The sequence below is a fragment of the Clavelina lepadiformis genome, chromosome 9 (genome assembly GCF_947623445.1).
Source record: "Clavelina lepadiformis chromosome 9, kaClaLepa1.1, whole genome shotgun sequence".
Taxonomy (NCBI): Eukaryota; Metazoa; Chordata; class Ascidiacea; order Aplousobranchia; family Clavelinidae; genus Clavelina; species Clavelina lepadiformis.
The window spans coordinates 3,377,721-3,404,831 of NC_135248.1; the positions used below are offsets into that span (position 1 = coordinate 3,377,721).

General features: G+C 34.6%; 2 protein-coding genes across 2 annotated transcripts; both read left to right on the forward strand.

The window, feature by feature from the left end:
- The first annotated feature begins 592 nt into the window (after positions 1-592).
- On the forward strand, positions 593-14,622 carry LOC143470191 (OTU domain-containing protein 5-A-like). Its single transcript, XM_076968149.1, has 10 exons — positions 593-3,662; positions 3,888-4,547; positions 4,889-4,982; positions 5,071-5,135; positions 7,553-7,709; positions 7,827-7,975; positions 8,064-8,258; positions 8,745-8,837; positions 9,949-10,018; positions 10,824-14,622. The coding sequence occupies exons 1-10, from the start codon at positions 3,564-3,566 to the stop codon at positions 10,973-10,975; spliced, it is 1,734 nt and encodes a 577-aa protein (XP_076824264.1). The 5' UTR covers positions 593-3,563; the 3' UTR covers positions 10,976-14,622.
- A 4,919-nt stretch (positions 14,623-19,541) lies between these two features.
- Positions 19,542-26,997, forward strand: LOC143470192 (uncharacterized). The gene is made up of 8 exons (XM_076968150.1): positions 19,542-19,615; positions 21,037-21,610; positions 21,740-21,854; positions 22,172-22,282; positions 23,310-23,468; positions 23,765-24,049; positions 24,307-24,402; positions 24,727-26,997. The coding sequence occupies exons 2-8, from the start codon at positions 21,120-21,122 to the stop codon at positions 24,760-24,762; spliced, it is 1,293 nt and encodes a 430-aa protein (XP_076824265.1). The 5' UTR covers positions 19,542-19,615; positions 21,037-21,119; the 3' UTR covers positions 24,763-26,997.
- The last annotated feature ends 114 nt before the right edge of the window (positions 26,998-27,111 follow it).

The following is a 27,111-nucleotide window of genomic DNA, read 5'->3' on the forward strand; positions in this document are numbered from 1 at the left end:
TAGGAATTAGTTTGTGGGTTTGGTGGCCATGCTAACCTACCATCTTATAGCACAATTCTTTTATTGCCTTCTTGCATGTTTTTTTAAGCCCTTGGGCTTTTTTACTTTTTTCCTGCTCGTTAATTGTTCGTGAGCATGTGTTTTATTGTGCTATAACCACAACGATTAGCATCGTAACTTTCGCTCCGCACAGTTAATGGCAAAAAATTAACAATACAATACATGGCTAACAATACAATACATGGCTACTAACATTAACATAAAACTTCGTTAAGCTTCCCATAATTAGTTTAAAATACTTTTGAATGGAGTTCTGCTAGAATACCTGTTTGACAAAATCAGTGAAATATATTTAGCGGTTGCGATTATTAACGCACTACATCTTATTTTGAGTTGCAGTTAGATTAAATAAAGCAAAAAAAACAACATCAAAAGCGTTAAAAAGATTATTCAAATATATTCACGAAACAAAGAAAATAAATTTGTGCTTGTTTGTTTCATACCTAAGGTTTTGCAGACATAGAAATCACAATTGGTTGAAATTGGAAAATTTCATCATTCATTAGAATTAGATGAATTATTCTATTGAAGGAGAAAGGCTTCGTGCTGAGAACATTGGTGGATTATGTTTATACCTTTTGTCAACTTGCTGACTTGTGAACTCGTAGAATGGCTATAAAAAGTGTGATGTTTAATAGCGAAAAGGGTAGGTTGCAACGCTCAAGTTTTGTTCAAAGCTGTATCAGAGTGTTACTTCCAACTGCCTAGCCGCTTGCAGAGAAATTAAAAGAAGTCTTTTATAGAATTGAAAACTGTCATGATTGTTGTAATTTTAGTTAGCCTGTTTAAAGACGTACAAATCTTTAAACAAAACCTTTTTCTAAAGTACACTGAACGTTTTATTCCATATTCGCAGTGAAGCCAGACTGCAGAGTTTGGCAAAAGCGCACTCAATATTGCTTTTTATGAGCTACGCTGCACTTAAGATACATTGTTTTGCGCTTAACGGCTTGCTCACAGCTTCCATGCAATCAATTTTCAATGATTTAAATATTGAATATGTTAAACGGTTTACAGTGTACTTGTACACCTAAGTGCACACTTCAATTGCGTCTGAGCATTTTTGCGCACTGCACTTATCATTTTTGGTTCTTTGGTGCACTTAAGGTCTTGCTGAAAACGGCCATACTATGCAGTCCGGCAGTTGGGGACGTTTTTTTACCGCTCTTTTAAATTGGACCCCACGCACAAACGCACTTTAACTTGTCCTAGCCTACTTGCAAAATTGCATCGATCAAATAAAATACACAAAACCGAACGCGTTGCAAAGGAGGTGTATTTCAAAACTATTTTTAAAAAACTTTTTGTGTTTTTATGTAAACTATAATCCAGAGTGGAAAGCATGACAATTGCACCCTCGAGATTTTTCAAGACTGTGCTTGATGCACCCCAACGTCAATGTCCCCTATTTTTAAGAGAGAAATTGCACATTTGTTAAGGCTAGTTCAGTGCAGGCTGAAAAATGCACCTGGTACACCATTTTTAACCCGGTGCAGCCCGATTTTAGTCGTCCAACACCCATGAGATCTCGTGGAAAAGTGCCATGCTTTCCAGCTAGGATTATAGTCCTATCAATGTTTTTTATGATTACAATTTATAAATTTGCCATTGTTGCTGATAGTAGAACCTACAGCTTTCAACACATTTCATTAAGTTTAGAGTATTGGATTACTATACATGGATACAGTAAGAATAAAATAAACAAAGTGTTTCACTGTATGTAGGCCACGCACCCTGTTGTTAAAGATAGGTGGTTAGGTTAGGAGACTGGGTATGCAAAAAGTTGATTTTAACTATTTAAGGTTTATTGGAGTTAGATTTAGGTTAGGTTTCAGTTACTACTTTCTAACATTTAAGTTAGGCTAACAACAAACTGTGAAAAAAAAGCTTCAAACCTTGTAATAGTGGCAGCCTAAACTATCAATCTTCTTTTAGAGGCATAGCTAAGTGGCCTGACTAAAAAGTAGGACACTTTATTGACAAGAAATCGTGCGTACAAACATGTAAATTTTGAAAGTGATGACATGCTCTGAAGCCTGAATTCTTTATTTATTATAAATTGGTGTTCAAAGAACTAACTTTTGTCTGTTTGTTTATTATAAATCTACGTGGAGAGAAAAAATGTGTGCACGTTGATGAATCTTGTGCATACAACTTCCACACTTTCCACTATGGATAAGGGGCCTTGCTAACTGTTGTCTAATTGACTCAGCAATTCCTAGCGCAGGCCCTCTTTGCAGTTATAGGAATATTGGAATTACAGTATTGGTAAAGTGTATGCAGGTGTTCTCACTTTATGTGTACGGTTGTGTAAAACCTAAACATCTAATTATTTTGTAATTATATATCAAATACAATAAACAACTTAAGTTAATTTAAAAAAAAGTCATCTGGAAACAAGAGTTAAATGTTGCCTCGGTAGCCGAGTGGTTAGATAATAATGTGGCCTCAGTATTCGATACTCAGTGGCACTACCGTTGTAATGCCTTTGGGCAAGGTTTTAACGACATTTGCTGTTCTTAGTGGTGGTGATGAACTATTCCAAATTGGGCAATACAGTACATTACAAAAATCAAAACCACAAATAAAATGTGTGTATCACTTGGAACTTGCGCAACAGCTAGGCCAGCAACTGGGTATCGAGCGGTGAGGAACCATCGTCAAGTTCAAGTCGTGCAAATAATTTCTTTAGTCATAGGATAAAGATTATCATACCGTACTAATTATAATGGCAAATTAATTAGAAGTAAACACTTTCTTACCGCCATTGCATTCTGCAGACTAGAAAGTCAACAATCTGACAAAATATTCCAATTTCACACAGGATTTCACGAAAATTAGCAGATGCTGCATTCTTTTCAAAGTTTTTATTTGTAACTAAAGGTCAGTTGTATTCCAGATTGTGCATGAGGTTGCAAACTTTCCAGTGTGGAACTCTTTACGGGCTGACTCACTCTCTTAAACTTCTGTCAAATTTTTGAAAAATTGCTTTGTCTGTCGATCATGCATTAAGTTACATGATGTATGTTTTATATCATATATATAGACTATCAACTAAAATTATTAGTGCAACTTACAAAATTAATTTAGTTTCATGTTACTTTGTTGTGAGAATACCTTTCATTTGGTATTAACTTAATTCTTGTACACACATAGCAGTCACTTGTGAATATTAACACAAGTCTCTTGGCAAAAAGGAATTTACTTATTGCAGAGCTGCTGTTTTGGATGAAACTAAGCTAACTATTATACCCAAAAGACACAATTTATGGATAGAATATTAAAGATATATACTGTGCCTTAATATTCATGCCAAGTGTCAACTACAGATATCAAAAAATGTGTCTCCTGTTACAAAAACTGCATCTGCAAAATTGCATTACTTTTTAACTTATCCTCATATATTTATAATTGCCTTGTTGACTGAATGCTTGCGTTGTATTTAAGCTACCATTTCAAATTATATTTATATATATATTAAGACTTCAATATGTGCCTGTAAAATGACTATTTTACCAAAAAAGAAAACTGGAAAGGACAAAACAGCCACAGAGCAAGGAAGCCATGATCATCATAGCAGTAATCATCAAAGCCACCACACTGTGAATATAGAAATACATGAATTAGAATAATTACATCAGATATATTTAAATCTATACCAAGTTTTCTATATACCTTGATATATTCTTGCTGCCTTTATATACCCTAATGTTTTTTATTAACTATCGATATAATAGTTGATCGATATAATAATAAATGATAGGCCTGTATTTGCTATAACGGCATTTGTATTTAATTGATTTCTATTATTTTTTTTTTAATTTTAGATTTCTGATAACAGAGCTCGGTTAGAACCTGTTTCAGTTCGTACATCTTCTCATTCAAGTAATGCAGGCGATGAAAGGCACAGGACAAATAGGATAAGACATTCAACGGAATTTGTAACACTGCCCAGCTCAGCAGATGGAGCACCATCTGCTTCTTCACACGGAGCTGCTTTTGATAATGAAGAGAATGTACAAGCTTGTGTCGTTGATGCGAAGCCTTTAAACAGGACGCAAGCCGTTAATGCTGACATAAGTGACGGCATCAAGCAACCTTCGACAGATGCTGCTTGTGCAAGCACTGACTCTAGCTCAATGGTTACAAAGCGCAGACATGGTAGACTCTCACCACACACTCAGCCGTACACTAGAACTAAACCAACGAGATGTTCCAACACTGTAACCGATAACAGCGCTTGCTGTAGTTCCGCTGCATCTACTTCATCATACCACCATACCGCTTCACGAAGACATCTTCCAATCGAAGAACGCAGACCTAATTCACCGTCAATTCCTCTTAATGCTAACAACTCCGCTAGAAATGCACGCCGTCGTCAGAGATCGAGAACTGATGGTAAAGATGATAAGGGTGGAAATAATTCTGATGACGAACATGACGCTACGCGGTTAAGGCATTTAAACCAAGGAGTTGATTTTGAAGAGGTAGAGTGGATTTTGTATTAAGCAGCTGTGGGTATAAATCATGCACCACGATAGTGTTAGTCATATAATATTTATATAATAATGTTTTGAGTGATCTATCATAGCTAACATAGGCAACACACTGTAGCCTCTATGGTATTTTTAGTAAGAATTAAGAATTGAAAAATTAAACAATTACTAAAATTTACAAATCCAATAAAATCCCAATCAATAACTTTCAAGGGAATCGAGAGTTTGATGGCGATTGTACCCTTTTATAGTTCCTTCAGTGGTAGATGTGTTAGGTTATGTTTTATTGTTAAAATGTAACATAGATATTCACTATTTATATGAATTTACAGCTTGAAATTAAATTTGCAAGAGCTTTAAAGGAAATTAGAGGTTTCCACATCAAAGAAATGGTAGAAGATGGAGCATGCCTTTTCCGCGCTGTTGGTACGTTGCACAACAGTTTCACTAAAAATTCTCGATAATCGTGATTAAAGATTTGTGAATTGCATGATGTATATTACTCTTATTACAGCTGAACAGGTTTATGGTGATCAGAACATGCATGATGAAGTAAGGAGAAATTGTATGGACTACATGGTGAGTATATTGTAGCGTATTGTATAAATCTGCAACTAATATTATATAGTGCACGGTAATTGAACTGAAGCTGACATCTAGCCAAGGCCTGTTAGCCAGGTTACTTTATTAAAATGTTGAGTTGAAAAGAGTGGAGTTAAAAGGTTTTCACCGTTTTCGTAAACATCTGCAAGTGATAATGTTAGAGTCATGCCATGATGTGTTGAAATCAAATACTGTACAACAGAATGATAACAAGCAAAGTATAGCATAAATCATTGCAAAGTAAAAAAAAACGTTTTATGCATTAATAATATGCCAGCACTCACTGATATGTCATGTCCAATTTGTCCAGTTTATTTTAAAATTTATGCACACACTTTTGTTCAGATAGTTTATATCTGTTGCACTAATCGAAGATAATCAGTTTCTATCTCTTGCTTTTGACATGTTTGTTGTTCATATATAATGTCAAGTTATGAACACATTCCAAACAGCAAGGACCACACTTCTGTAACAAAGTATTTAATGCAGTTAAATCTTTAAAGTCAGTTCATCCTTAGTCCTGCAGGCTGCAGCTATTTGATTTCATTATTTTTTTATTCTCATACCATGCGGTTTTGTTGAATTGGAGCTAACAGAAAATGAGTACGGTTAGTTATAATCACATACTTATTTCGTATTTACTCCAAAATACCCTTTTTACAGGGAAATTTCATGATTTAAAGTAGAAAATATGAAAAAGTACTATAATTGTTTGAGTATTAAATATATAAACGAGCAAGTCTGTTTTTACTCCTGCACTTGTCTCCATACTTGTTGTTGAGTTTTGTGTTGTTTTTGATAATTGGTGTTGGTACTTCATAGAAAAAAAGTCAGAAAGAATTATTTGTTCATTGACATTTTTTAATTTACAGGAAATTAGTCTATGCAGTCTTAACCATCATTTAGATTAACCTTTAAAAGTAACAACATAAACTGTGTCAAGTTTATCATGACACTATCGCCTTGAACACCAAGTATAATTTCAACTTATTAACAAATAGAACTTTTTATAAGACTATTTTTGTTCATTTCCTTCTAACCACATTTCCCAAATTGCTTTCTTGTAATTCTTTTTTGCACAGAACTTGAAATACTTGCTATGACCAGTCAAGTCAAAAGGTTTTAGCACAAAATTCAAAACTTACCCTGTTGTGTACTTGCCAAGCAGGTTACCTGCATATTTTTGCAGCTAAATTATCTTGAAAATGTTGTCACATTTATTTTTACACTTTTGTCATGGCAGAGTGTAGCTTTTTGTGCCACATTCGTGTACAGCTGGGTATAAATTGAAAGCTTGTTATCGATCTCTTGTGAAAGATGATGCTTGTTGATAAGGAGAAATGAAGTAATTTATTTCAACTATGATAACATTAAAGTTCACATTTTGTTGGTGTGGTGTTGCCCCTGTCTTATTCTGGAACAACATACTTCTATTAATACACCTATATAGGTCACTTTTAGCAAGAAAATTTTCAAATATGTTTTATTGCTGTAAACATTTGCCCTTCAGCAATGTGCACTGCAGTGTACTACGTTTACTTCTCTCACTGGGAAATGACTTATTAACATATGTCATATGTTGTTAAACACGCTTGTGGTATACCTTGTCATGTTGCGTATTAATTATATTCTGCAGATCAGTGCTGCTAAGTCTAATTCATTGCAGATTTCCAACTTAATCACTACTTTCGTTTCAGTGAAACAAAGCAATTGGTTTAGCGATGATGACATGTTAGAAGCAAGATTTGACAATTTTTAGTTGAAATTTTATCGTCTGGTGCTGATAGGAATAGATTTGGGATTTATTTTTGTCGATTTGTGTGAAACCCAATAATCTTCCTCACGACACCCCTACTAACCTTTGATACGTCATTATTAGCTAACTGAACATTTCTTGTTTGCAGGATTTGGGCCAAATTTTTATTTGTTTCATGTATCTTTATATGGGTAGGGTACTTTGAAACAAACACTATTATATACACGTAGATTTAGCGACAGGATAACTGCATTGCATGATTTTCTTCTGACAAGTTTCAACCTTAATTGCATTGCAGTACAACTTTAGGTGTTTTATGGTTTAAATTTACCTTATTAGAATTGAGAAAGTGAGAATTCACTAAAAGTAGATCACAAAACATCTGTTAGAAATGTGATCGTTAGGTTAGCAGCTAGGGTATGCAAACAATTGGGTTACTGGAGTTAGTTACAGGATTAACTGCAAAGATTGGTTAACAATTTTACAGAAAGAATAAATCAAATGTATATATGCATTTTTCACAAAAAACTTCAGTTAAATTAAGTTGTCTGTGGCAACTTCTTTTTTACTCACATCTTGTAACTGATGCCACGTTATGATGTATATATTGTAAATTTACGTTGTCATGTTTTTATAGATGAAAAATTCCGACTTCTTTTCAAATTATGTGACTGAAGATTTTGTTACATATATATGCCGCAAACGGTTGCCACACACTTACGGAAACCACTTGGAGATGCAAGCAATGGCAGAAATGTACAACAGGATTTTTGAAGTTTATCAATATAGCACTGGTAAGAAATTTTGTTTTGAATTTTAGCTGACTTTGTTGTGTCATATGCCTGCAGTAGAAACCCTGCATTTTCATGTTATTTTTTAATTTTCTTCTACATGTTTTTGTTTCGTAACAGAACCTATCAACACATTTCAAAGTTCCCATTTGACGGACAACGTCCCGATCAGAGTAAGTTATCACAAAAATTCTCATTACAACGCCGTAATAGACCCATACAAAGCAAGTGTAGGAGTCGGCTTGGGACTGCCATCATTTCGGCCTGGGGTGAGGATAAATAATATCATCGTCACATTAACCCTTAACATATCAACGGACTTGACACTTCAAGAGCAGCATACCTTTTTTTAATCAGTTGGCGGACCGCATGCTACTCCAAGAGGCCTTAAGATCCTCGGAACAAGAAATTCTTGAAGAGCAGATGTTGGAGGATAAATTGCGTGCTGCTGATTGGGAAAATACGGAGGATGAGCTGTTGAGGACCGTTGCGCAGGAGTCCTTTGTCCAGTATCTTCATGATCAAGGAGAAATGGCACGAGGCAGTTCAGTTGTAAGTTTTGTTGTATTGATCCACCTAATCCAAGACTTCATGTTGTTTTAAGTCAGGCATGGCCATTCTATATGGCCCATTTTCTGCCTGAGCGCTGACCGCGACATCTTATTAAAAACTAGTTTGCTCGACTGACCATCATTGGCTGTAGGGAATCTTCTAAGAATGTAAGCCATAAAAACCGACATGCAATTGTCGATCGAAAAAGGGAAGTTGGATTATAGTTATCCCCTAATATACAGCAGTAGATTTTTATGTCTTAAAATATTTTGTTTTTCATTAAGACGTATTTGTCTGGTAAATTTAGTTACTTTATCAGCAACTTTTTTAAATTTGCATCTTAGTTTCTTAATCTTAAACTAGTATAACAAAAATTCCCTTTAAGGTTAAAATAGTTACAATTTACGTGGACCTTTAAGGAACATAAAATTAATCCCTCTTTAAGCCATTGACGTTTAATAAGCAACTTATATGTTTATTTAACAGAGTAAGCCTGGAGATGATCAGTCATCGTCAAAGCAACCAACTTGTTCCCACAATGCAGCAGCATCACATTCTCCAAAGCCAACAGAAAATAAAGTAAGTTTTTTTGAAAATTTTCAAACTTTCTGCAAGATTTTAACTGAATGAGTGAACTTCCTTTAACAAGAAATGCTTGTGTGGCTATATTAATTCAATATGACAACAAAATTATAACTATTAGAATATGAAAACTTAAGATGAATTGTAATAAAAGTGCAGGAACTTATTCTTATTGTGCAATTAGCCAGGCCATTTTGATCTTTGCTATGAGAATTCTGTTATTGATAACTGCATACATGTTCGTAAGTGCCTTCAGTAGACTTAAAGATTGCTTGGTTTTATTTTCTTCGTGCATCGCAGGTCAACAAGCAGTCTGTAAGCTGTCAAATTCAAACCTAATTAGTACTACTGTATATACGCCACAGGAAACTGCGTATTGTGACATCAGCAACATAGCCTGTCACTGAGCGTAAATGTGAATGACACTACCACATATTGTACAATAACTCGCTTTGCACTGAATTTAATTAATTAATTATAAAGACAAGTTTGAATGGTCCATGTTGTTTGAAATTGGCTGTTGTGTAGCTAAACAGCCAGTTACCAGTATATACAGCTTTACTCTGGCAAATTTACAGCTCCTACTTTTATCTTTGTTATATTCTGAGTTTAACAGTCCACTCAAATGTTGCGCCATACAACTAGTCTATTGATAACAGATATATACATTACAGTAGGCTCATTCTATGCTTCCAAAGCGTGGGTATTTGAAAACCATTTATTGTTAAACCATTCTTGCGGGACAATAAACTTGGAATGGTACAGTAAATCCGACAAATATATATTATCAATAACAAAAGGTGCTCAGCTGGTGAATTAATTCTTCTGAGCACCTTTTACTATTGAAATTATGCCTGGTGGAAAACATAGTATAAATATATATTATTTGAATTCAAAATATCCTGTTTGATTTTCTGCTTTTTTATTGCTTTGTTTATTGCAAAATTTTATTATTAGTAGGATAAGGTACTTGCGGTGACAATTGTTCACATAAAAAGTCAGAGTTGTAGACTATAGCGCTGTTAGCTTTGCTGATTTATCACTTGTCATACATGCTTTTGTTGATTGGTTGACCAAACATTTTGATTCCTTTGTTTTCAATATTTAGGTTGAAAATCGACCGGACTTGGCTAGTACATCTCAAGCCAATGCATTTGCACAACAATTTGGAACACCTGGTGAGCATGAACTTGCATTCAAAGCTGAAATTTTTTTATTTAATGCAATATCATTTATTCAATGGTCTTGCTTCACTAATCGCTCACTTGAGTGGGCTTTGTATTGACTCATAAAATTATTGTTTATTCTTGTTTTCTGAGGATTTTTTTTGCCAATGTTGGTTTTTGTTGCAATGTTTTAGGGATGTGCTAATTTGAAAAAATTGGATTCTTGAAAGTATAAATAATAGCTTTTTGGTATTTGTGCCGATCTAAATTTGCTAACTTTACCTGATGTGCACCTAATGATTAAGGGAATCGTAATTATAGTTGTCTCTTCATTGATGAATGATAGAAATCGACCTATTTTTTTGTTTATTTGAAATTGGAAAAAAATTTCAAATATTTCATACTGTTACAGTAAACCAGACAACTGAAAGCTTCAGTGTTTTGTTCCTGTTTTCTTCCATTTTGCAAAATAAGGAATTAGAACTGAATATGCTTACAATATTCAGATTTATGATAGTAACAAAAAGTATGGATATTTGTAAGTAATGTTCGCGTTCGGTTCAGCACATCTCCATATAATGTTTACTGAACCTCTATCCCATTTTAAAGATCAATCGAAACTCATCTTTTTTGGGAAAATATCAATTTATTACAATCCTCAAGTTTTAATGGAACATTCCAAAGGAGTTGCACTCCTCCAACAGACATCTTATAGTTTTTGTTCATATTGAATTACTGCAACGACACTCACTGAACCATAAAGACATAAACAGAGCCCCAAATTGCCTTTTAATGTTTCAACATATTCTAATTTTAGGCCTGGGTGACTGGGTGGACGAAACAGAAGAGAATAACATCCTTGCCCAGGTGATGGCGCAATCACAGCGTGAGTATTACGACACGCTGACCAAATCCAACAAACAAGATGACACGTCGTCCGCCACTTGCAGTAAATACGCCTCTTCGTAGTCACTTAACATTGACTTAATAACAACCACAAGCAAGGACGAACCCGGCCAAAGATTTTACTTGTTGCTAATTTATGTTCCATTGCGTTTTGTGTGCTTTAAAGTGTTATTTTGTTTTCCTTGCTTGTGTTTATGCAATTTGCGTCAAAGGAGCTCTCTTACTACATTTGGAAGTGCTCCTTTTGACCTTTTAGATACAATGTTTGGAGTGTGTGATCCAATTATGACAAGTGTATGGCTAATTGTTTTTATTTTCCATGGAGACAAAAAGTTTGATGTAGTATGCGACAAATAAAAGTGAAAGCAAACTAACATTTTTTGTTGCCACACGTTTTATTTTCAACCATTTCATTAATTAGTTGTGGTAAATTAAGAGTTTTCTAACATCTTTCCTGTACAGTAATCTGTTGGTCGTACTTTCATGCTGCTTCTTATGATTTGCTTTGCTTGGTTGTATAGCGTTCTTTAACGCGACTTTTAATTTCTACTGAAGATAATAATTAGAACTATTTTCATCGCTCTGGTTAGCCCAATCAGAGGGCAGCATGACAAGTGTTGTGTTTAGCTTGTGAATTACCCTGGCTGATAGCGAGTTAGAAATTTTTATGTGACATACAAAAGTGAGTTAAAAATGTGTTTGAAAGTATGTGAAATGTAATTTTTGACCCAAAATTCTAGTGCTCAACCTTTTTACAGTCTTGGCTCACTTTTGTTCAGTAAAAAATTTTGTGGCCCACTTCTCAAGTTTTTCCTTAAATGAGTTATGGAACTGTTAGATATAATGTGATGCCTTACTAGTAAGTTTACCAACTCTTACTTTTTTGCCTACGGTCCGTTTCGGCTTAAATGCTAAAAGAAGACTGAGATTTTAAAATATAACATCTGAACTAAAGGAACTGATGGAGATTTGATGAAAGCTCTTTGGTCCACCACATAATGGCCCACTTATTGAGAATCGTTGTAAGTGAGTTTATTTATTTTAGCAAGCTACTGCAGAATATTAAGAGAAGCGGTTTTGTGAGAATTCAACAATTTCACTGCAAAGGAGAACAAAGAATAAGCACCTTCTAATACAAAATCTGAAGCTTTTATAAAACACCTGCAAAATCCCGAAGAGCCTTCCCCTGGGGGAATCCCCAATACTTGTCCCGGTTTATAAGCTAATAAAATAACACATTGCCTTCTTTGGACTAGCTGATATCTTCTTAACAACGCCTTTTTTAGCTGATCAATAAGTCTAAATGAATGCAGCAAGGTCTTCGAAAATATGCAAAATGAACTTACAGAATCAAGTTATTAGCTTTAGCTATTGCATCAGCCTTGTGCTAAGCCTCAAGGGGGTTTGAGCCAGTTGCGTAACGAAGGTTGAAGTTATTATTTGACGAAGTTGTTTGTAATGTAATAGCTTCATACAAAGTTTACAAACAAAACTTGAAATATTGTGCAACAACTTAACTGCATTGCGTAAACTGTAAAGCCAAGGCTACAAAAACAATTTTATACGAAATGAAACTAAATGATTTATATTTTATACAGTTTTGTTTTGCAAAAGTAATTGTCCAAGAGACAATATGAAGCAATTTTGTACAAATATATTACAGCTTAAATTGGTGGCCTATGAAGATAGGCTACACGCCAGCTAGCTGACGTGCATAACGACCAACATGGTGGCCCTTATTTACCACGTCGTTTGGGTTGTTTTTGTTTCTGATTTTAACATAACTTTCGATTCTAAATTCAATTTTTCTATTTATCATCAGTTTAATTTTTATTCCGGTCTTTCTTTCTGTTTTACTTCTATTACTTTTCCGAGCTAATAAAGATCATCCAGACCTAAGAGTGCTTTAACCTTTTCTACTGCCAAAACAAAACTTTATATGCATTAGGTAACAATGGGCTAAAAGCGCAAAGTAACATTTTAATTTTCGAATCAAAATCAATAAAAAGATCGAAACACCACTAACAATAGATATTGAAATAAATAAGTATTGCCGAATTCAACAGTTGTAAGTGATAGAAAAGTGTATGTTATGTCGTCAAAAAGTAGCCTACATTATCAATTTCTACAAGTGCAGTAACTTGTAAGCTGTTCATGGACTATATTATTAGCGATGCCTACTTAGAATAAACATTACTTCCAGATTTAGCAAAGCATGTTGTGCTGTTTTATAATTAAGACAGAAAATGTACAGGTTGTGATGAGTCCATGTTTGGTCTGGGAATGAGTAGTAGTAAATTTGCGCTATACATTTGCAATAAGAATATGTAACTTGATATAAGCTCATCAGAAAAGTTATGAGACTCTGCAAGGTTTGGCTGTAATGGACAAGGGGATTTCACCAATTTTTAAAAATCAGGCCTCGCATACCCACTCAAGCAAAGAATAAAACGACCCTAATTTACTCTACGTTGTGTAATTACATCGTTGAAATAACAGTGCAGAAAACAGAACAAAGTGACTAGGCCTACTTCATGGTATGACATTTTTATATTCACTTGTGTACTACTCGTGTGAGGTATTACACAAGGAACATATCTGTCATAAAGTCCGCATATGCTGGCGGTAATTGTTTGAATATGAGCGAGGACGATAGTTGGTTGGTAACTTGTTTTGCTTCTGCTTCGATGGATGAGTTCTCATTTCTCAAATTTGCGTGACTATGCTGTTAGTTGCTTGATTCTGTCTAACTTATACAAATTACTAACTTATAAAGTCTCCATTTTGTTTATTATAACACAAAGGTTTTCACCTTCGGGCAAAGCTTACTGAATGTTACATAGCGCTGTAGTAACCAGTGAAATCGATCACGTAAAAAGGGAAAGATTGAAAACATTACATCAGTATTTATATGTGACACACCAGTTCAAGCGAGGAAATTATCTGACGTCATTAAGGAAAACTCAAGTTTGGTAAACAATTGAATTACAGGATTCTAAATTAAATTTCAAACATCTTGGAAAACAACTCGTGATTCGTGACGTAATCGTCACATAGCCTTCTTACCCAGAGTAAAGCTTGCCTGAAATGAAATTGAAGGCAACCTTTACTCGACAAAATTATGTCTGTGGTATAATATTCATCACAGTTGTTAAAACAAGAATTTGGTACAGTACAATGACAGAGCTCGGTAAATATAACAAATATCGATACACCATTTCACTTGAAATACAAAACATGAGACATAAGCTTACAGAAGTGTCGCATTTCCCTTGCGTGTCGAAGGTAAAAAAAATGAGCGATCACGTCTGCGTGTGTCGTTCCGCGGCTGTAGCAAGCCTTGTTTGCGGTAGAGAGATGCAGTTTGTTGCGATGTCCAGTGGACTTTGTTTCTTGATGCGTAAAAAATATATACAATAGTTTGCTCATGCTCTTGGAGATGTATAACACGTTAGTTAGGCGATCAAAACTTCATCACATCAACCAGGTATCAATGCCATTAGTTCTGTTGTTTCCGAATTAGTTTGGTTGCTGACATTGTAGATGGAATGTCCTGAAAACTTCCTCGTTGACTAGCGTTCGTAGTTGGCTGATCTTGCTGTTGAAACTTGATCATCAAAACTTCATAAATAGCTGGTAACATTCTTTCTCGCTCAATATGCAACTAACTCAGCAATGTCGAACTTATCAGGGCACCAATTTATGACAAATTTTAATTCGTTGATGGTTGAATTGATAGATAGTTTTTCTTCTGACTCGATGATATGGTTGTCATTTCTTGAACGGTTTGATAATGCTGTTTGCTTCTTAAATTTTGTCTATATATATTGCTAAATTATAAAGTCTCATTTTTATTTATTATAACACAAAGGTTTTCACCTTCGGGCAAAGCTTACTGAATGTTACATAGCGCTGTAGTAACCAGTGAAATCGATCACGTAAAAAGGGAAAGATTGAAAACATTACATCAGTATTTATATGTGACACACCAGTTCAAGCGAGGAAATTATCTGACGTCATTAAGGAAAACTCAAGTTTGGTAAACAATTGAATTACAGGATTCTAAATTAAATTTCAAACATCTTGGAAAACAACTCGTGATTCGTGACGTAATCGTCACAATGGTAAGCAAGATCACGCAGCCCGTTGTTAAAGACAGGCAGTTACTAGTTAGAAAACTGGTTATGCAAAATTGATTTTAGCTATTTCGGTTTTTATTGAAGTTAGATTCAGATTAGAAGGTAGATTTAGCTTGTTACACGTTACCACATTTTTTTAGGTTACCAAGAAACTGCGAAAACGAGCGTCTAACGCACGTTTTTTGGTGAAATAGTAACAGCCAAAAAGACTTACGACCAAGGTTAAATAATGCCTTTTATGGAGGATTAGTTACGGAAATTACTGAGAATATTCATGGTTATTCACTAGCTGAAGAAACTGAAGCGCTGAAAACTATCCTGTCTTTCAATGACAGCAAAGCTTATCCTCTGTTAGGCAGCAATTAATCGATTCAAGGCACTTCCTAACCTATTTATTGCTTTAAGAATTTATGTAACAATGCTTAATAGTGGGGTCATAGGAACAAAGTTTTTCAATACTAAAACTAATCAAAACCTACACTCTACAAGTCTACAGTATATCAACACTCAGCATTATCGCAAGAGAAATTACATAACTTGGCGGTGCTATCATAAGGAAACAACATTGCAAAAGAGGTCGATTTCGAAATAATTTTGAAAGACTAGTCAAACAAAAACCCAGGAAAGTTTCTTTTGGAAAGTTTTTGTGAAAACTTACAAGCAAAATGTTGAGAAAATCAAACAATTTGAAGAAAAAACACCAGGGCCAGAGTATAATGGCTAATGTTAACTAATTGAGCCCTGCATTCTGTTACGCCAGCCCTGGTAATAGCGGTTGCATTACATAATCAGGTCATGCTACAAATATTGATAACGCCACAAGATGGTAGCAGCAAACAGTTTTTAACAAAATCAACAACCATGAGACAACTGTGTCATATCATATGAAAAGTGATGGTCTGTTATCAAACCAACTTTTTGCGAAACTTTTCTTTCAGTCACATGAAACTGACTGATTGAAAAACACCTATGTTTATTGCCATTTGAGAGAAAATCAGTTTCGGTTACTGGATTATACCTTAGAGTCTTAGACGATGAAGATCCTGAAATATTTCATTCTTTATTAACTATAAAATTGAAATTAAAGTTAAAGTTTAAACCAGAATTCAAAAAAATAAAAACAACCAAAATCGGCACGGTTACCATGAGCCACCACTGGCCAATATTGGAAAACTAAAAAACTCAGCAAGATATTGCTGCAACTAACCGTTTTGTATCGCTCAAAACTTCTTGTTAAACGCCATCATTGGAATCAGAAATGCTTCAAAGCGATAAGCAGGCAATATGCTGCAATGCTCCAGTCCATACAGTAGACCTAAGTCAAACAATTCGAAAACTAAAGCTTTTGTCTAATTTGCTTATATGGAAGTTTTTTGTACAGTAACTTATGAGCCTAAGCAATGATTGGCGCTTTGGCAAATAAGCGCATGGTAGATTTGACATTGGGGATGACGTCTCAATTGTGGGATATAACACCCGCTTTCGGTATCCTGTTGCTTGTATGAAATGTGGTGTACGCATTCAATACGTAATACACGTTGTTACGCAACACGCCTAATAGATAAGTTTCGATGTTACTTCCATAGGCTGAAGAAATATCTTTTGATGGTTGCTTGCTGTTGGTATGTGTCTCGAATGCGATAATAACCCGCTTCGCACGCCGCGGTGTTAATTACTATAAAGAAAAATGCATCGATAAACCAGTCGATTGGTGGCAGTTGGTGAAGAGAAGTACAGTAATAGCTACTTGCATAAAAATACCATGTTAATACGAGGTTTTTGTTCGTCCTGTTTAGTTGCGTCACCGGTGGGCCATAGGGGATGCTAACTCTAACACTATAGCCCAAAAGAGCGTTGTCAGATACGGACGGTCGGAAGTTTCGTTAATTAATTGCGTAAAAACTTTTGCTTGGGGTTAAAATGGATTTATCGATATCGATTTTAAATAAGTGTTTTAAATTTATCGTGTTTATTTTATAAATGAAGTTGATTGCAATAAGCTGCATTCATTACAACAGCTAAAACTTAATCGCAGTGACATTTTAAAGCATAAAATGTATGTATAGCATAAAGCTTTCGCGACTGGGACGGTTGGGTGAAAGTAAGTGCAATTATGTAGTTTTATTTTCATCTAAAAGCCTGTTTTGTATCATATGTAAACCTTAAATCAATTAAACAAAGCTTTGGCATGTGCTCCTGTTGTTGTAGATATTTGCAATAGAGTATGACAACTAGCTTACTAGCCTAAAAACGAATCACTGGTTCTACGTCACGGCGACGTCGTCTTAAATATTAGTTGCAACTACTGTGGACCTAAACAAAATTCAAATTAAGCTACTTTAAACATGTCTTCAAAAAATATCTAAAAACAAATTAAAGCCCCACCGAAACATTGAAAGCAAAAAAACAGATATAGACAGAATAGATTTCTACGGTTTTGGCCATAACAAGCAAGAAAAATATAAATCCTATAGAGGAAATATAAAGACTCAGATCCGCAGATGAATTCATTGCACATGATAAAAGAGAAACTGAAACCTGAAGGCAATTTGCGGTGAAGTGGGCGAGCATAAACATGAGAAATAAACAGGGTTTGTTTTACGAGGTTTGTATTTCCGATGTCTATGAGGATGCTGATAAAAGCAAAAATTGTAGAAATCTAAGAGATTTTGGATGAAAGGTTATTGTTTATTGTTTCCGTAGAACACGTGGTGCTTAAGTAGCAACATCAATCACCTGGAAAAAGTATATCCTTAAAGTTTATTTTTTTCCGGCTCCTTTTGTGCATGCTATGCTTTTTAGCCTGTAGGACCCTAGGCATACTGACATTACTGCACTAGGACAGACAGGGATTCGTACTGTAAGTTTGCCCCAATACGACTGTAGGAGGCGAAGTCTCGCGAAAAAAGCGGATGCTAGCGTTCTGTTAAATGCAAAATAGCAACCTGCTGTTTTCCAATTTGTGTAAGCTATAGCACCATGCTATTACTTGCTGCTCAGTGACTGACAGGCTGTTGTTTGTGATTTAATTCAATAGCAGTTTACATAGCTTTTCAACAAACTAACAAAGTGAGCGGCTAATGTGCTGTCAAACAAATCGTAAGCTATCTATTTTTAGTTCTATATTTCAGAGTAATTACAGTCTGTTATCATTAGTAGTAATCATTACGTTTCCCCATATAGGCTAGTGGAAACCATGTAGCAGCTGCATCCTTGAGATATTTTGAAGTTTTGCTTACTGCACTCCTAAAGTTGTGCACCTAGCATCGATGAAATTAAAAGATGATGAAAACTTGTGATATTTGCAAGGACGTAAATTTTTGTGTGATGACGTGTTCTGAAATCTTAATTCTTTGTTTATTTATTATAAATTGGCGTTCAAGCAACCAGTTTTCCTTTTTGTATTGATAAAAAAATGCACATCATTGAAGCAATTTTCAATCATCTTTACATAAAAAATACGGAGTACCGACAAAGTACCAAACTACTTTTTTAAAATAGTACCGAATACCGGAAATGTTGGTACATTTTTTGGCAAGTATCAATATCGTTACCGATGATACTTTCAAGTACCGACTGCCCACCTATGCCCGGTATGCAGCACCCAAATTTTTTTTACTGCTTTAAATTCAGTGCATTCTAACTGTAATATTTCGTATTCTAATAAAGTCCCAAGGGCAAAAGGGTTTAGTATAAAAAAGAGCCACCAGATGGCATCGAAATTCTGAGTAGCTGAATCTAGTATTCACAGGCATTCTGTGGTTGTGTACTTGTATACGGGCCTCTCTAGATAATGGAGTCTCTAATGCCAGAGGACTAAGAGAACTAAGCGAGCAGTATACCATAGACTTATTAGGTTTTCTTAGTCCTCGTAGTGCTCTTAATTCTTTCAGCTCTCTTAGTCCTCTAGCGGCATTTAGAGATTTCCCTTGTATAGTAGACTTGTACAAAATACAAACTTTTTCAAATACATATAACGGAAGAATACAATATCTTGAAAATGTTTTGATTGCATATGATATGGCGGCGTCTCGGTAATCAGACGGTTTGAGGAATAGCCTTGCAACAAATATTGCTTGTGTTCTATGTTTGGTTCCCAGTGACGCCATACCAATGTAATGCCCTTGGGCAACGTATTAACGACACTTGCTCCTGTTTATTGGACCCTGTTGACAGTTGTAAATTCAGGCAATACTATAAAAAAAAAATATGTATAACAATCGGAACACTTGCACACACACACAAGGTCGTTGACCGTAGCTCAATCGATGAGGAATCAGTGCTGAGTGGAAGTCATACAAAGACTTTCCTCAGTCTGAGGATAAACATTAACATATAACATATATACTGCCATACCATATGATATGTGAAAATATTATTTCATTTTTGGGATATTGGTATTGTTGTGCCTTTTCGTTTGATGGTTTCTGTCAAACACTGTTGTTTTCTATGTATCTCATTAATAACATTAATTAGTATGTGCTTTCTCTAACTTTACCAGCTAGATATTAGAACCTTGTTTAAATAATTTTGCCCATAAGTTGCATGTTAACACGCAAAACAATAACACTGGACAACAATTTACAACTTATTTTTTATTCCTCGCTCATTTCAAGTTTACCTAGACTAATTTTGCAATGCTGAATCCAAATCTGGTCTTAGATTTTTTCTAACACGTCACGTTTTTGAGATATGATATATGCTCACGACAACCCATAACTGTGATTTTGGCTAATTTTGGCTGAGCGGAACAAAACATTACATGTAATCAACCCAGTAATTTCTATTGAAAATAACAGCATTATCATACTGCACAATTTAACACAACCCAGGATAATTAAATCAGACGAAAATAACATTATATTCCCTCAAAAGTGCTTTATACACTTGCTCTTTCGAGTATGTTCAGTGTCAGTTTCACGCTGAAGAAACCAGCAGTAGTCCCCCATCATGTTTGGGTTAAATCGACCTCTATACCGCGATTCCATCACAGAGATGTCTTGGTGAAATCTTTCCCCATGCTCGTCGCTCACATCACCCAGGTTTGGCGGGAAAAATTCCAAGTGTGAATGAAGAAAATGCAGTTTAACCGACATTCTGCAGCCCATTTCGCGGTATGATTCCAGCAAATTGTCCACTAGTTCCGAGTAATTTTCTGCCCTGTACTTCCCAAGAAAATTTTGTACAATCTGTACAAATGCATTCCAGGCTTTTAATTCATTTGAATTAAGCTTGGATGGAAATACTGGGTCACGGATCAAATCACGTATTTGGGGGCCAACAAATATTCCAGCTCTCAGTTTAGCATCACTTGGTATTGCACCAAATTTTTCTTTTATATGCAGGAATCCATCTCCATTGAAATCCATTGCCTTCACAAATTGTTTGATCAGGCCCAGTTTAATGTGAAGTGGTGGCAAGTACACTTTGCTCAGATCAATTAGGGGTTGGCACTTAACATTATATCTTCCAACAAAGTAGTCCGTTCTCATTGGCCATTCAGTTGTGTCATAGTGGTTTGCATCGTCTCGACTGTCCCACAAACAGAGAAAGCACATATGCTTGGTGTAACCCAACTGCAATCCGAGCAAAAGTGACACAACTTTAAGGTCTCCACATATGTTCCCCCCCCCCTACCCCTACCCCCTCCCCTCTATAGTCATGGCCAAGAACATTCAAGAATGCATTAATTGTGAAAAGATAGAACATTGCATTTACAAAATAATGTCAATATTAATCTTACATAACATGCATTGTGACATAATATGACCAACAATTCGCTGGGAAAGAAAATTGCACAATACCTTGTACTGTAGAACCTTATAATATAGTGCCAATCAATGCAAAATCCGAATTTCGTAAATTTTCATATCTTGAAAACCTGACGTGATAGACCAATTCTGATTTCAGATTTGGAATCAGCGTCCCAAAGTTAGTCTAGGCAGTTTATTTTCATTTGAGGAATAATTTTGCTGTTGTCCAGTGTAATTCATGATCTCTGAGCGGTCATGCCAGTAGTTTAGGTTTTCTCGGTGTGCAATCCATGTATTCCATATTGGTACAGTATAATGTCCAGCGGAGATTTATCTACAGAAAGTAATTTGAACAAAGCTTCTGGAAGTTCTTTGGAAGGTACTTCGGCATTTATTTCTAGAGAACCTCTTATTGAAGGGCCGACTTCTAGCTCTAATATACCACAAGATGCATCAGCTAGCAAGACCCACCCTCCTAAAAAGTTTAAGTATTCGAAGCAAACCAATGCCAAGCAGATTCTGGATGAAAGAGCAGAAAATGCTCTTGAAACTTTACGCCAGGTCTTGGAAGAACAATCCAACCTAATTAACGAACTAACAGCAAATATTGAGCATACTAAAAATTCTTTGTCGTCTAATAATGAGGACACTTCTCTAAACCATGAAGCCAAAATAGTGGAGCTTGAGGAAGAAATTGCACCATTGAAAGAGCAGATTCAAACTTATAGCAGAGAAACAAAAGAAAAAGACAAACAACTTATGGACCTTGCTGAAAAATATGAAAACATTCTTGCAAAATACATTAGGTTTGTGTTGTATGTTATAGGGAAATATCATTCTGTATAAAGTAGTCATATTTGATTAATTACCATGTGACATTAAGCTGTCCTTAATTAACAATGTACAAACTCCCAATTGCTTAATGTTTATTGTAGTGAAAAAGAAGAAGCAGATAGACTGCGAAGCATTGGAAGTTCTGTTAATTCTACAACCGCCTCTCTATCTTCGGTATCCACCTTACAAACTTCGTTTTTATCTGAAGCTGGACAAGTATGAGCAATAATTTTAGGAGTTCCTAAAGTCTTGTATCAGCATTCACACTTTTCTTTAACGATTTCGGCTTGACAGGTCTTGACTCTTGAGCATTCAAAATGAAAACAAAACCTTACATTTTACTTTTTTCCATGATATGTGCATTACGCACGACTTACTGACGACATCGTGTATCATTATTTCTTTGGTACTTATTGTTTACAGCTTAACTATCACAGTTAGCATTGTACTATAAAGCCTAATGAATTAAAATTCATGAACACTAATTTTATTTTGTGTATACTGTGTAGGTTATTTATTTCACTTTTTTGCAGGAACCAGTTAGCCTGCCCAGCAATTTGACGTCGTCAGAAAGCAATCGTTACATTGAAAAAATCAAGCAATTAGAAAACCAAGTGAAAGCCCATGAAACCACTAACAGCAAGGTTATTACTTTCGACATATTTTTCAAATTTTTATTTATGGCTGGTTTTTATGTAACGTAGAGCGTAGGCTACTTAGTAAGGCAATGGAATTCTAAACAAGAATTTGTCTGTGATTGGTACCAGTATACTGACCTTAACTGCTGTGATAATACATTTAGTAAACAAATCTAAACCAATGTTGAATTGATATCTTGTGTACGGTACATACATATACGCTATGTGGTTTCACTTTTATTTTGAAATGACATGCTGTTACCATTTGATTTGTGTTTATAGAATATGTAGCTTGTTGTGTCATACGTTTTACGAAGATATCATATTTTTTAAGTTTATTTAGTAGGCTATTATTTATTTGAATTTTTGAAGACTTAACTTTTCAGGAAGTTTCTGCACTCGTTCAACCTTGTTTCATGTTCGCATGTTTTTTTTTTGGTTGAGAATTATGCACAAAGTTTTTAAGTCCAATTTGTAATCTCTGTAAAATTGTGCCTTAATATTAAAAAAAATAATGTTTTCTAATTTAATTGTTGTTTGCTTTTTAATTTGATTTATATTTTGCTTATCTGTTGCTAAGAGTTATTAAGTTTCTTCTGCAGTTGTCTATTAATGAAGACGAAAACCTTCAATGGATTGAAGAATTGAAATATTGGTTATAATTTACATACTGGCCGGTCAAGGATAATGAACAAGTAATCCAGTTTAAACCACGACTTCAGTAGCAACAGTCTTTTTACATTTTTTTTTCCCATAAGAAAATAAAACTTGTATCATTGTGATTACAGTGTAATCCATTCTGCCCAGCTTTACGCATTTTAGATGCTGTTGTTGAGTGTTATTTTGTTTGTTATTTGTTTATTTACTTTTTATTTTCAAAAATTGTTCATTGTTCAGAAATTATTACTGAAAACATTAACTCACTTTGTGCATGAGTTTTTGTCGCCTGTCTTCTGCTGCTCTCTAAATTTACCATAAATGCTTATATTTTTCCTCATAAACACATCACTAACGCATTGGTGTCTGCTTGTAGTTAAAAGACATGAATATCCAATGGCAATTATACGACAAGCAAAGAGAAAAAATAATACAAAATCTTAAAGAGAAACTGGACTCCAAAACAAGAGAATTGAGTCAGCTTCAAAGAAGAAATGACCCTTCAAGTTCTTTAGGGTTTACTCCCGACCAACAGGTAACATTTTATCAGTTGCTGTGCTATGCTATGCTAAAAAATGTTTAAAATTTTATTTACCACCTTATTTCTGTAATGTTTGTCGTGTCGTGCGACAAGACTGCGCATGACTTGGTTTATTTCATAAATGCTCTTCCACTTTCATTCAAACCCCAGTAGAATCTCACACATACAACACCATAAACACTAAACAGATTATACTAAACTGATAATACTGCTATACTGCAACCACATAATACTGCAATTTCAGGTAACACTGTAGTAAATTGTAGGGTTATTTTACAATATTTTTATAGGAACATGTGGATAGCTTCTATCAGAGACTTCGAAGGGAGGCAGACTCGCATAAGAGTGAACGCGATATCGCTCGAAGGGCTCTGGCAGAGATGAGCAAAAAGCTGGATGATGCTAAAAAGAACGTTGCTGAACAATGTACAAAAATTGCCCAACTGGAATCTGAAAAATTAATGCAGTCTGCACAAACAGAGGAACTGCAGGCGGCGCTGATAGTTGCCACACGCTCACAGTTTTCACAATCCAGCCCTGTTGAAAGTGAAACCATCACCAGTTTAAGGGAAGCCGTAAGTAATGCCTTAGTGTCTTTAACCTTGTTGTTATTGGCTGAATTTCATCAAAGCTTTGCTGGATACTTGTTTGCAAAGCTTGCCATCCAGGGATACATTAGATACGCTACTTATTTTACTAATTAACATGCTACCAATTTGTTTTGTAATTCTTTTAGTTATGTTTTTGTGTTTTTTATTCATACAAATAATAATTGCATTTTGTGATTTTTTGCTGTTTAATTACTTGCACATATTGTTTTGTATTGTCAAAGGCTCGTCAGTACGAAGTCGATTTAAGAAATACTTCAGCTGAAAATACAAGACTTCATGAAGAAATACAAAGATTAGAACGACAACTGCGACAAAACGTATAGTTTCACATTTCAATACTAAGTGGTTTAAATTTAATCAAAATAAATGAATAAATTTAATGGTGTCTAATATTTATTTCTCACAAAAATTGAAATTATTGACATGTTGGCTGCCAAATTCTTCTTGCAATGACACAAATGCTCTCTTTGGGAGAGAAAAATTTCAAACTTGAAGTAGTTGTAATGTGTCCAGAACATAATATCAAAAAAACTTAGCATTTTTATGTTTTATCACCTTTGTGTCTTGAGCCAAACTCTTACCCATACAGCAGTTAATGTGGTGATATGTTTAATTTTTGTCATGTATTTTTTGTTTTCCAGCCTCCTGGTGTTGTGCAAACCATTATTAACCCATGATGTACTTGCAAGTGCAGCAGAAAGCTATTTCGCAAAGCATGACTGACTTTCACATGACCAAGATATTGTGAAAATCTTGTTTTGCTTTAATTGTGTTGTCTGGATTGCGCAAGAGGGTTTAAGTTCAGATTTAAGATTCAATCAGAGCAGTATCTTAAGCATGTTGTCCACCTCAAATGGACTTTATTCCTGTGAAGTATTTAACTTAACTTGTCTGAGTGTGGGTGTTGTTTTGCAAAGCTATGAAATATGAATACTGCTTGATAATTATGCTGAAAATGTTAGATTCCGCATGCTTACTTCATCATACAAAGTCAATAAACAAAGGTGACCATTGCTTGCTGCATGTGTGTTTGAGATTTTTATGTATTATCTACATAGGAGAGGTAAATGACCACAACAATCGTGCATGTTCATTTCAATTTTAGGAACTTGGTTTGGAATGAGTTTTTAAATAATACCGGTAGGCATCTGGTGATGAGAATGTAGCTGTTTCATGTCTTAATTACTTAGCATGGCTTCATGTTTGTGCATATACTTCAAGGCAAAGATGCTTGCAGTTGCCAACCCTATAATTGCCATATTAATGTGTATAAAGAGGGAATCAGGTTGAAGTGAAAACGTTTTAATCTCATAATTTGTATTATGGCAATTTTTCGTTTTGTAGGTGGATTATGCTTATATGTGTCTTAACTGCTATTTTTTAATGTATCCATTTGCAGATACTAAAATCACACTAGTGGTTGAGGTCATCACTGCGGCATTGTACTTACAAAATTTTAAACTAACAGACTGTATATGGGATATTTGCTGATTAGATTATTATTAACTTTTTCCGATTGAACTTCTGTAATCGTGAAATAGACCTGGTCGTGGACTTTTTTAATTTGAATGACATTTCGTCGTTATTTTTTTCATGTACAATTTTTAAATATCGGTAATTTTTTAATATAAAATTCAAATTTACTGAAATGTAAATATTTCAGCTAAAATCTACGTTTTTTGAGAATTTTCAATCCACAAATAATTTTTGCAGCAAGCGTTTGCAAATAATCATTTCAATTCATTTGGTATTTTCAGATAATTTTTTGCATGTAGTTTACTCATGCAAACCAATTTTAAGGCCTAAATGGAAAAGAATTATGTCCTCAGAGCTTGTCAAAATTCAATTCTAAAATTGGCTTGCATAAGTGTAGTAGACCCTGTTTGAATTTTCAGTTTGAAATCTAGTAATAATATAATGTTAAATCCGGTTACAAGCGCTGTAGTTGTTGTTTTTAATTAATGTAACATGTATGCTACTATAGACATTAGGATATGGATATTCATGCCTAGCCAGATGTTTTTGAATGTAAGATTGTGAGAAGTGCTGTGTTTGTACATATATTAACAATTGGTATATTGAGTCCTAACTATGCTCGGCTTTGCCACTCTCATGCAGATATAAATGTGATTATTATCGGTTATTACTATTACATCAGTTTTTCATTAATTTTAACATTCATAGAACATGTATGCTTTAGTTTTTTGTTAGTGCTATTTTAATGTTCAAATTAACACTTACAGTTAACATCTCGTAGCTATTAATCTAAGTTGTCTCTAGCTCAACAATTTTTGTTTGTAATTGGTCTTTTTTGTGCTTTTTCTTAATGTATATAATTTTTCTGTCTGTGTAATTTTATGGTTTCTGCAAGTGATGATTTTTTTAATTATAAGGCTCTCACGACATTTTTCGTCAGATATTCTGTTCTGTTGATTTTTACATAACAACTAAACCATTTTAAATTTATGTGTATTGCACTTTGATTTATTTTTGATTATATATGAGCTCTCGGTAAATATTATTCTCTCGGTAAATTTTATTTTTTGAAAGTGTTTTTCTCTTCATTTTTGCCAGCTATTTTGAGTTTGATTTTATACTTAAAGACAAGAAAATCATTTTTACAATGTGGTGGGCACCTTACTTGTCATACACAGTATTTATTTGAAAATTTGTATTGGTGTCTTTGTCTTCAGATTATTATCTTTGGTGATGTAAATTTTAGAATTGTACTATCATTGAAGTAAAGTAAGTCCATGCATTTGCTGACGGCCACGACTTTAATTCTTTCATAGTTAATGTAAATGAAACATACAGTCCCGATCATCATGTTTACCTTGTGTACTGTCTCCAATCATTTTTTATGATGAGCACTCGTAGATCAGCTTGTGGAAATAAATTTATGAAGAAATTGGTTTTGAGTTGATTTCTTTCAGAATTAAAAGGTATTTCTACGTAGGATGTTATAAAATTCAAAGTTACTATAGTATGCATTATGTTTGTTGTACTTCTCAGTAGTAAGAGTTAGT